Source organism: Pezoporus occidentalis, unplaced genomic scaffold (assembly GCF_034315485.1).
Source record: "Pezoporus occidentalis ecotype Australia unplaced genomic scaffold, CSIRO_AGI_Poc_V1 ctg63, whole genome shotgun sequence".
Lineage (NCBI taxonomy): Eukaryota > Metazoa > Chordata > Aves > Psittaciformes > Psittacidae > Pezoporus > Pezoporus occidentalis.
In genome coordinates, this window is record NW_026915977.1 from 8039428 (window position 1) to 8050611 (window position 11184).

The following is an 11184-nucleotide window of genomic DNA, read 5'->3' on the forward strand; positions in this document are numbered from 1 at the left end:
CCCTCCACTAGAGCAGCTTGCTCCAAGACCCATCAAGCCTATCACACCATTAGTTCCCAGCTGCCTCCCATTAGAGCCATCAAGCATAAGCAGGGGTGACCTGTGCAGAGCTCTGGCTGGTCTGTTGAGGTGCCCTGAAGCTTTTCAATGGCTACATGCAACAATGGCTGTAGACAGCAGATGGTGGCTGCGCTCGGCCTGGCACAGGGCAGTTTCCCTGCTAGCTGATGCTCGGCCTCATCCGGTGGTCCAGGAGCAAAACCAGCCACAATTTCAGTGAGGATGCTCCCATCTAAGGAGGTTTAGGGCAGCACAAGGAGGAGGAGAGGCAGCACACACGCCTGATTCCTCACAGACCCCTGCAGCAGAGGTTTGCCCTTCTCGCTGGCATGATGGACGGCTGGGAATCTCCAGTGGATGGAGTGAGAAAAGACAAAGCCTCCCCAGAGCATCCGCCTTGCAGCCAGGGTTTGTTCTGTGGCTGCTCCAGATTCGTTAATGTAGCAGCTCATCAGCACTAAGATAATTACGGCTCTTTACAAACGCAGTTTTTGCCTGAGGAGGGGAGGGAGGGAAGCAGGAGCCGTCTTCTGGGCCTTCTGATACATTTTGAGACCTTGGGATGATCCTGAGGAATGCATGAAACAGCATCCAAGCTACTGCCAGGATAGAAGGCTGCTCTCCTCTGGTGGTACTCGGAGCAGGCTGGGTGGGAAAGATGCTCCTGGTATCTGCATCAACCTTACGGAGACACCCACCATCCCCACCACGTGCTGCAGCAGGACCCCATGGCCAGCAGAGCAGGTGCCATCACAAATAGAGCTGTTTGGGCAGGGAAAAGCCCCGTCTCCCCCAGCCTCCTCATTTAATTTGCCCCAAAGGCAGCTGAGCCCTGAGCGAGTGTCTCTCACCACTGCCTGCCCCTCACCCTGCCTCTGGTCTGTGCTCCATCACACCTCAGACTGCAGATGCTCAGAGAAGACAGTCTGGGGAGCATTGTGTCTGCACTAACAGCAAGAGAGGTTCCGCCCCCCATGCACACATGGGGTGATGCATCCCCATTGCTCTTGGTCATTGTTTCTATTCACCCAAAGCTATCACTTGGCTCAGGGTGTCTATTTCAGCTTTCCTCCCCAATTCCAGCGATGAAATCTCCCAGGCTGGGTGCTGAGGAGGAAGAGGAGGGGGCGAAGCAGGACTCATGTAGACGGATGGGTTTCTTTCATCCAGCAGAGCAGGCGCCTCGGCTCACCTCCACACCCTGCCCCATCCATCATCAGCCACATGCTCCCTACACACTCCTGAGCACCTCATCACCCAGAGCAGTGCTAATTAAAACCCATCAGGAATGAGCCATTCATCAGCTATTAGGTGGGGGAAGCTGCAGTTCTCAGCAGTGCCCATGAGCACGTGCCATCGCCCAGGGGTACACACAAAGCCCCAGCAGAGCCGGATACAAAGACACAGCCTGGAGAAACTCACAGACCAGGAAACTAATGCTACAAAACAATAATGCTGATGAGCTTCCCTAGAAATGCTTATTGCTTAACAGAAAAACAGATCATCCCTTCAACCCCTTCTACACCAAGGAACCTACTGGTGAGGCCAACCAAGTAGCACAGGGAAGAGAGGGAGGCGAAGCTGTCACTGGTTTTCCTGCTCCCATGGATGCCATGGAAATTCCTGTTATATCCTCACCACCATCAAAAGGGGCCAATAAGAAACCTGGAGAGGGGCTTTGGACAAGGGATGTAGGGACAGGACAAGGGGAATGGCTTTAACCTGACAGAGGGGAGACTGAGATGAGCTCTTAGGCAGAAGCTCTCCCCTGTGAGGGTGCTGAGGCGCTGGCACAGGGTGCCCAGAGAAGCTGTGGCTGCCCCATCCCTGGCAGTGTTCAAGGCCAGGTTGAACACAGGGGCTTGGAGCAAGCTGCTCTAGTGGAAGGTGTCCCTGCCTGTGGCAGGGGGTGGAGCTGGATGAGCTTTAAGGTCCCTTCCAACCCAAACCACTCTGGGATTCTATGGTTCTATGGAATGTTGCTGGAAGGGAAGGAGCCCGGCTCGCTGCCGTGTGCTGGCTCAACCCTGGGAGGAGGGACCCCCCCAGTGACGCTTCATTAACTCAGAGCCACACGATCTCTGCTCTCCATCACCCACATCAGCCCCAGCCACCAGCCAAGTGCAGCGACAGAGTGAGAAATGAAGAGGAAAAATTCACCTCTGGGGGCTGGTGCCTTAAATGATGGATGTTCTGCAGGGTTCATTTGGCAGGGTGTGGTACGGAGCAGCCGCGTGCTGTGCTCTCTGAAGCATCTCTTCGGTTGCCTTCTCCCACTGAAAAGCCACTTCACTTGCAAATAATCAAGAGATAGAAGGGGAAGAAAGATTAAATCAAGCATAAAATAAGCAGGAAGAAACCAAACCACAAGTGAAATCCAATGTTCTCTAAAAATCTGAAGTTTATTCATTAGAATTCAGTGAAAGGAACATTCATTTTGAAACACAATCAATACATTAAAAAGTTGAAAGGACAAGTAGCAATGAGACCAGAAAGAAAACAAAATAACCCCAAATTCAGACAAGTTGGTCACTGGGGAGGAGCTGCCTCCGGTCCCAGCTCTGCAGTGGGGAATCACTGTATTTCTGTATTACCAAGAGGCTTTTCTAGCTCATCACTTCACCCAAGTGGGGCCTCCAGAAGGGCTCAGCACCCAGAGAGGAGCAGGAAGCTCCAGCTGGAGAGGAGGGAGCCTTAAGGGGCAGAGGGAATGTGGAAGGCGGCGCGGGTCAGAGCGCCCCAGGAATGTTTGCTGAGCGACCTGCCCACCCCATCCAAAGCCAAACACCAGCGGGGGAAGAGCTATTAAAGACACACAGTTGAGCCCAATGGCTAGGCACTAGTTGCCTTCTCTGCTGGCGTTGGTGGGGGGCAAGAAGAGGAAAAAACTTGCTTTGGGCTGTAATCTTTTAGCTTGTCAGCACTTACTTTTCTTGCTGCTCATCACTGTTTGCTCACAACCACAGCCTTCTGCAGAGAAGCTATTTTAGCCCTTACCTCTGTGCAGGGCTGCAACAGCTCCTCCAGAGTCAAGCAAACAAAGCAGCACATTCATTCAATCAAGTGAAAAACACAAGCAAGAAGAGCCACATGGACTGGTGTTGGGTCTTATCTTACCAGAAGCTCTCCTTGCATTCCTGATCCCAAAATTCAAGGTGGTGTTATTCCAGGAAGATGCTTTATTGATGCTGGCAATGCAGGCGGCTTGGGGCTGGAGCTCCCCAGGCTCCAGCCTGGCATGGCAGGAGAGGAAGAGAAGGTGGAAAGCCCTGTTAATCCCATGTGGATTTTGGGATTATGGGAAAAGCAATCCTCAGACATGGCCAAGCTCCCAGCCCAGCCAGGGAGCACCAAGGGGAAATTCATCCCTGGCTTCAAGAGCATCACCATGCACCAACCCACAGCATCTCCTGCCTGGGGAGTTAAGTAAAGCCCCAGTTGGACAAAAGAATTTAAGCAGACAGAAGGGGAAACCCTGGCTGAAATCTGTGGTTCTGGGGTTTAAAGACAACATTTGAAGGAGAAATCACCAAAACCCACAAATTCAGATTGAAAACAAAGCTTAAAAAGTAAGAAACAGCAGTTGATGAGCGTGACAAAGCTGCCTGAAAGCAAAGATGTCCCAGCGGTGTGTGCAGAGAGGGCTGTTGGTAACAGGGTTTCGGAGTGGGCCCCGGGTATGGAGTGGAGCATGAGGTGACAGGAGGTGATTTCCTTGCATTGCACAGGCAGTGGGAGCAGCAGCAGGAGTTGCCTTTTCTCCATGGGAAGGGGTGAACCACACCGCTTCACCAGACACCGCACATGAGGAAAGGAACAGTCCGTGAAGATTCCCCATGAATAGAAAATGCCAAACTATACAAAAATAGATAAAATCGACCATTTTCTTATGTGTATAAAAACAAACAAACAAACAAAAAAAAAACCCTAAAGTCCCCAAAATGCAATACAGAATTACTTGGTAGACTGACCCAACGTCAGTGGTTTCATCGCAGGTTAACAGCCATAATTCATCCCTCTGAGGCAAAACCTTCCATGCATTCCAGGGGTTCCTCAAGGGGAAATTCCCTTAACACCCTGGCAAGACAATCTGAAGCCCTTTTTCATTAAAGCCTCCACTACCACCCTCAGATCTGAGTTCCTCAGGTAAGGCAGGATCTGACTAACGGCTGGATCCAGATCAGGACCAGAAGGCCTGTTCCTGTTTATCCCAGGACAGACAGGTGGTTTAGGAGGAGCAGCACGCTAGGCAGTGAAATCCAGTCTCTCTACAGCAGTGATAATTTACAGGCTGGGTTAGCACATTGAAAACTCTTCATTTCTTTGGGTTAATGGAGCAGAGTATGCCAATAATGCAGCAAACGAGCTCCAAAACCGCTTCTGGGAAGCTCGTTTAAAGCCAATCCATTTTTGCTTCATTTACTTCCCATCCAATTAAGGGGAGAAACCTTTGGTATAAAGTCAGATTATCAAGTCTTGGCTGTATTGCTTTCGCCCACTCGAGTCTAGAAGCTGTTTGCACTGAGCCTTCCCACGACGTACCTACAACCAGAAGGATTATCCCTAGAGACATGTGCTTGCGACGGAACATTCATTTGAGCACCGAGACACTTCCACACCTCACCAAGACTTTGGCAAAGGCTGCACCATGGAGACACAAAATGCTACAAGAAACCCCCTGAAACCCACGAGGTGCCTTTGGTGACAGGCTGAAATTAAAGAGTAATTAAAACGCCATCAAGGAGCTGCTGTCAGGGCAGGCAGAGGCTGTGAATGCCTGCATGGCCACCCGGGTTCTCCTCTGCAGGCTGGGGATGTGGAGCAGGAGCGGCATCAAGAGCCAGGTTTGTCCCATGAAATCCTCTCTGGATGTGCAAAGGGATGGGAGGAAAGAAACGTGGCACTGCAGTGACTCCCTGCAGCAGGACTGGGATGAAAACCCTGGAAAATTGAGGTTTCAGCCCGTGGATACAGAGATGGGTCTGCTCTAACCTCATCAGTCTGCTCAGGGATGAAAACACAGATAGAAGCAGGCAGGCAAAGCCTGGCTTTGCCCTTCCCTGCTCCTTCAACACACACAAGGACAAGGCAGTAAAGAATCACTTCTCAATAGGAAATACCAGCACCTCATTTCGCTTGGGAGGTGGGGGGGGACCAAACCCCAACCAGCTCCTTGGGCCTGTAAATCCGGCGATGCCAGGGAGCTGCTGAGGTTTCCAACAGGAGCCACATCCCTGCAGGGCTGTGGGTCAAGAGAGCAGCAGGAGTTGGCAGGAAAAGTGGGTCAGGGCCAGGAAGAGCTGCCCCTTGCCCTGCACTTTGCTCCGGAGAGGGGAGAAAACACCAGAGGCAGCTCGGGAGGAATTTCAGTTCGTGATCGTTCCGTTTAATGCTACAAATTCTGCTGCAAAGAGAAACAGAAAAGGGGCAGCTCGGGGGAGAACAAATCCCATTGTCAGGAACTGAATGAAAATGAGGATCCAGGGAGGGAGGGCAGGGAGGAAGCAGCTTCGAGAGTCATGGACAGGGAGGTTTGGTTTAGAGACGTGTGTTTGAGATCATGGGGTGAGGACACGGGAGATGCCTCCAGGACTGACAGCCTCCAGCGGATGCTTGCAGGAGCTCGTCCCAGCTCGCGTCCCTCCTCCACGCTCCCTCAAACAGGAAAACCAAATCCCAAACCTGCAGTGACCTCCAGCTCTTCCGTCCCCTCCAGTCGGGAGGAAGAGGCCGTGGAGCCCAGCTGAGGCCGTTACATTCTGTGTTCCAACCATCAGAACACTTCCCTCGCATGAGTTTATGCAAAGAAAGCAACCATCAAGTAGTGGAAATTAAAGAAACCAACCCCCAGATCTTCCTTCTGAAGGAAGTAACAACACCTGCAACTTCACAGCTACAGGCACGAGGAAGAGTTAGCTTATTCCAAAGACCTCATCCCTGTGCCCATGGCGTGGGAGAGGCCAGGAGCCTGGGACAATGCATGGGAAAGGTTGCAACTGGAATTCTACACTGAAGGCAGACCACGACAAAGAAGGGACCAACACTTCGTTCTTGAGAGGGACGGCACATCTCTCCAAGCGTGGCATCTCTGAGCAAATCAAAACTAGACCTGGGGACGGGATGAGCACGCACACACCAACTCCTGCTCTCCTTGGGGCCAGGGAAAAAGAGTAATAAATAAGGGTGTGACTGCAAAGTTCCCCTTTCGGCTGAGTCTCCTCCATCCTCGCTCTGGAAACAACATCCCTCCTCCCCAAACGGAGGCTGAGATGGAGACATTCAGCATGAGCCTAAACCAAAACGTTTCACCACGAAGAGGAAGAACCCCCCCACCCTGATTTCCCTCAACAGCTTCCCCCAGGCTCCAACCCTGCAGGAAACCCCCAACCCTGCCACAGATCCATTCCCAGCTCTCATTCCAGCAGCAACACGAGCACGCACAGGGGCAATAAGAAGGTGCCCCAGTGTTAACACAAATCCCGCAGGCGACCCCGAGCCCTGGCAGAGCATCCACAGCACCGAGAGCACGGCCAGGGCTGCAGCAGAGGAGCTCCTCAGCCCAGGTCTCGTTTCAAGTCACTCACTGCTTTATTTCCTCCCTCCCTTTGCAACCGCTGCCGCTCCCTCCCCGGAGCAGCTACTCGGGGTCGGTGCGGCTGAGGGCAGCGCTGCGGGTGCCGGGGGGGGCTCTGCCTTTCAGGGGCTCTCCGCAGCGCTCCGGGCTCTGTGTGGAGCCGCTGGGATGCTGCGGAACGCCCTGGGCAATGCCCACGGGTCTGCACTTGCCGCGTTTCTCCGGGGAACAAGAGAACCCGAAGCCCGGGGGCAGCTCGGGCTCCGTCCCGCCCGAGGGTACCAAATGGGGCAAGGTTTTGGTGGCGGCTTCTCCGCGGTACCTGTAGGAACCGGCTGCCTCCCGGGACCACCTCGCGCCGGGCTGCAGAGGCAAGTTGTGGGGTCTGAGCGGGTGCCTGCTCAGCTCCGGCTCCGGAGTCTCCCCAGAGATGCTCTGGGAAAGAGGCAGGAAAGGGGACACAGAGCCCGGCTGCTCCGGGGGCTCCCAGGCACCACCCATGGTGGTGGCCGGAGCGAACCCCCAGAGCTCCATCCCTGTGTCAGGGTCGTGCTGGAGGTGCTGCAAGCCCGGCCAGCTCAACCCGCCATCGGGAGCCGCCAGCTCGCCCTCCTCCTTGCTCCTGCTCCTCCGCGCTCCACCGTCCCGCTTCGCCCAGAGCCGGCCGGGCTGGGGGCCGCTCCTGGCAGCCTGGGGCTCGGCGAGCTCAAACTCCAGGCTCTCCGTGTCCAGCGACCGGCTCCTGCGGTCCATGGAGAGCGGCACCATGGAGGGGCTCAGCCCGTGCAGGCGCAGGTGCCGGGGCAGGCTGGTGACGCCCCAGTCGCAGCTCTGGAAGGAGCCGGGGGCGAACCCCGGGGACATTCGCTCGTCACATTCTGCCAACGACTCCTTCTGCCCGTAGCTGTCCTCAAAGGCCTCGGCAATGTCCTCGCCCGCAGTCATGTCAGGATGCTGCTCGCACTCCCCTTCTCCTTCCTGCTCCACGTCGACCACGTCGAAGGTGACCATGGTGGGGAGGGCAGGGAGGTTCTGGGTGAAGGAGGAGCCAGAGGCCGAGCTGCCCAGGCTTTCGGACAGGCTGGAGAAGAGGGTCCCGCTGCTGGCGAACTCCACCAGCGCTTGCGAGAAGCTCACGGCGTGCTCGGGCTCGCTGCCTTCCTGGGGCTTGCTGCTGGAGGTCTCCTCTCCATCACCATCCTCATCCTCTGGGAGCCTGTAGCCAGGGAACATCCCTGCTTTGGCTGGGGCGACACTGCCGTGGATGGAGTCCCGAAACAACCCATGGTCTGGGTCTGACTCGAACCCCGGGTTGTTCTGCACGAGCTGAATAAGGCAACTTCCAGCTTTTTGGCTGTTGTAACAGTTTTCTGGACACAGAGTCCCTGGAAAATCCCTCCACTCTGGATTTTCAGCTCTAGCCACTGAACCCGCACTGTTCCCCCCTCTGTTTGGGGCGTGCGAGGCCACCTGCTCACCACCAAGGCCACTCTTTTTGCCAATTGAGCTGGCTGCTCTGGTTTTACATTCAACACACTGCTTCTCAAGGGGACACTTCTCCTTGCTGGGAGCATCAAGGCGTTTCAAGACCGGTTCCCGCTGCAGCTCCCAGTACAGCAGCTCTTTCTGAATGGCCACCAGCCCCTCTTCTTCCATTTCCATCACCCCTCTTTTCTGATCAATCATCTGGATCAGGCTCTTCTCGGCAGGGAGGCAGAAGTCCAAGAAGTAGCTGAAGATCCCAGGGCGGGAGATCTTGCTCTCAAACAGGGATTCGTCCCCGTGAGAGGGACTCATCAGCGCGTCGAACTCATAAAGTGCATCACCGCTGTAACTGTCCCGGGGCAGACGATCCTTCTTGAGCTCACCCAGCCCATCCCCGGCGTCATCCTCCGGCCCCGGCGTGGTGGAATCGTAGTAACCCTCGTCACTGTTAGGGGCGGACTCTTGCTGGTCACTCTGTGGCGTCAGGAGGTCAACGCCATCCATCGCATCCCCTATGTAGGGGTGGGCTTCAGCCTCGTGCGAGGCGTGGGTCTCCAGGCTGCTGCTCGACACCTGGGCTCCGTAGCTCCTGTCCCCTGCCACGTTGCTGTTCCACAGCTGGTGGAGGTACTCCTCTGCCTCCTCGGGTATGGCCATCTCCTCCCCACCGCCCTGGTAGGTGACCAAGCAGGAGCTCCGCTTCGCAGCATCTCTGCTGCGCTCCACAGAGATGGTGCTCTCGGCGATGTCGGGCTCAGCGATGTCATCTCCACACCCCGTCAGGGAGTCGAAGCTCTTCAGGGACGCGGCATCTCCCAGGATGAGGCTCAGCAGGTCCCCAGAGTTGAGGCAGGGGGGGTCGTTGTCCATGAAGTCCGGATGAAAAGCCAGCAGCATGTTACCATGGTCAAACTCCGCGCACACAACAGCATCAGACTCTGGTTTTGTATCCAGAGCATCCCTCTTCCCTGCCACTGTCACCATGTCACACTCAGAGCTGCCCTCAGCAGCGGTCAGGCAGCCGGGCTCAGCCTCCCCACAGTTATCAGCGGTGCCCATGGAGTGCTCATCCTCTGGGCCCCCTGGGCAGGCTGTGCCAGGAGAGGCCGGTGCCAGTCCCTTTCCCTCCGCAGCACCTTGGCTCTCCGCTGCCCCTCCGGGAGCTCTGCTGGCCTCCTCGGTGTCCCCGCTCCACTCGGGCAGCTCGGCTTTCTCACACTCGGCCACCTTGCTCTTCCGGTGACGCCGGATGCTGCTAAAAAACCCTTTCAGGCCTTTTTTGGGTCTGGGAAAAGAGGATTTATCTCCATTGGGCTTTTTCTCACAGCCCTCAATGCTCCCGGGCGGCGAGCCATCCTGCTGGCCAAGATCAAACCTGGCGCTGGTGTCTACAGCAACGTGAGCGCTTTGGGAGCTCGGCAAAGGGCCGGGATGCAGGTCCCTGCTCCCCTCCGCAGGGCTTTCCAGCTGCGCCCCACCACCTCTGTCATAAGCAGCACTGCTGAGCCCGTCGTGGGTCTTACATTTACTGAGGCCCTTCTTAGAGTTTGCCTTGCCCTGGCCTTTGCTCCTGCCCCCGAAGAAGCTGGGCAGCGTGCAGATGCTCCTCTTCCCTCCAAACAGCTTGAACGCCGTCTTCTTCAGCTTCCCAGGTGCCGGCTGCGGCTCTGCGGCTGCAATGGAGGCACTGCCCTGCTCAGGGAGCTGGTCCCCGCTCTCCTCCCGCTGCTGGTCACTGGCACAGGCCACCGACTGTGTCCTGGTCCGGGCAGGCTCCTCCATGCAGGCTGTTTCCATGGCAGCAGCCCGGTTTGGGTGCATCTAGCTGGAAAGGATGACTTTGGGAGTGGAGTTCTCTTCCGGGCGCGGAGATTGAGGCATCACAGCTGAGCTAAAGCAAAGACAAAGGGGAGAGACGTGAGAGGAGGGCAGCGGATGGTGCAAAGCCAGAGGTGAAGACCTTGGTCACCAGCTGCAACTGGAGCTGCAAATACCTCCAAAAGCCACTCAGCTCCTTCCATTCCTTAAAACGGGCATAAAAACATCGCGCTGCTCCAATGCAGCAGCTTACAAGTGTAGGAAAACCATTCCCAGGGCCCAGTGACAAGCAGGTCTCATCCCTGAGCCACCTCCCTCCAAGCCCTTTGGCTTCCCGGCCCTTTTGCCACCAGGTTCAGGTACTAGCCGCCACTGAGCTGGCAAAGACAGGCTGGGGCAGGGACCAACACTGGCCAAACCCCATCCCAGCCCTCCCACACCTAGTGCCAAGCTACAGGGAGCATTCCGATGAGGACCCAGCCAGGATGCAGCTCACGCTGAGCACGTGCCCAGGAGGAAAGCTGCTCTAATGCACTTGTTAGCTTTTTTTAAGAGGATTGCAGTTGTTTTCCAAACCGTCTCTCCAGCGAGAGGGAACTGCATCCGAAGCACCCACAATGAACCGCCCTGATCAGATTATCCCAGGAGCAGAGAGGGCGGTTTTAAATCTGATCCTGGATTGATGTCGGTAACATGAGAACTGAAATAATAACGTCCCCTTTGCCAACCTGAGGCTGGAGCCAATAAATACGTAAAAGGGCCAGGTCGGACGGGGCTTGGAGCAGCCTGCGCCAGCGGAAGGTGTCCCTGCCCGTGCAGGGCTTGGACCTGGGTGAGCTCTGCGCTCCCTTCCAACCCAACCCAGTCCAGGTTGCTCCAAGCCCCGTCCAACCCGGCCTTGAGCGCTCCAGGGACGGGTTTAACCCCAGCCCCGCTCCGCCCCCCGGCGCTGGGCCCTGCGGAGGGGGCGGCGGGACCCGGCTCCCCACTCCCAAGTGCACCCTGGGCACGGCAGCGGGAGGCCCCGGCCCGGAGCCGCGGGGAAGCGCCGCCGCCACCACCGCGCCGGGAGGCAGCGGCGGCCCCGGGCCCGCCCGCAGGAACCGCGCCCCCCCCCTCCCTCCCCAACCCCCGGCACTCACCGGCGGCGCGGCGGGGCCCGGCGCGGCCCGCGGGGCTCGGAGGGGCCGGGGCGGGCGGCGGGGCCCAGGGCAGCCCAGGCCGAGGGGCCGCCGGGTCCGCGCGTC

The 11184-nt window shown here is 56.8% G+C and overlaps 1 protein-coding gene across 1 annotated transcript; it reads right to left on the bottom strand.

Moving 5' to 3' along the window:
• Nucleotides 1–2443: 2443 nt before the first annotated feature.
• AMER1 (APC membrane recruitment protein 1) lies at nt 2444–11184 on the bottom strand. Its single transcript, XM_062640209.1, has 2 exons — nt 11080–11184; nt 2444–10010 (listed from the first exon to the last, which is right to left on the bottom strand). Exon 2 carries the CDS (start codon nt 9938–9940, stop codon nt 6698–6700), a length of 3243 nt encoding a protein of 1080 aa, XP_062496193.1. The 5' UTR covers nt 9941–10010; nt 11080–11184; the 3' UTR covers nt 2444–6697.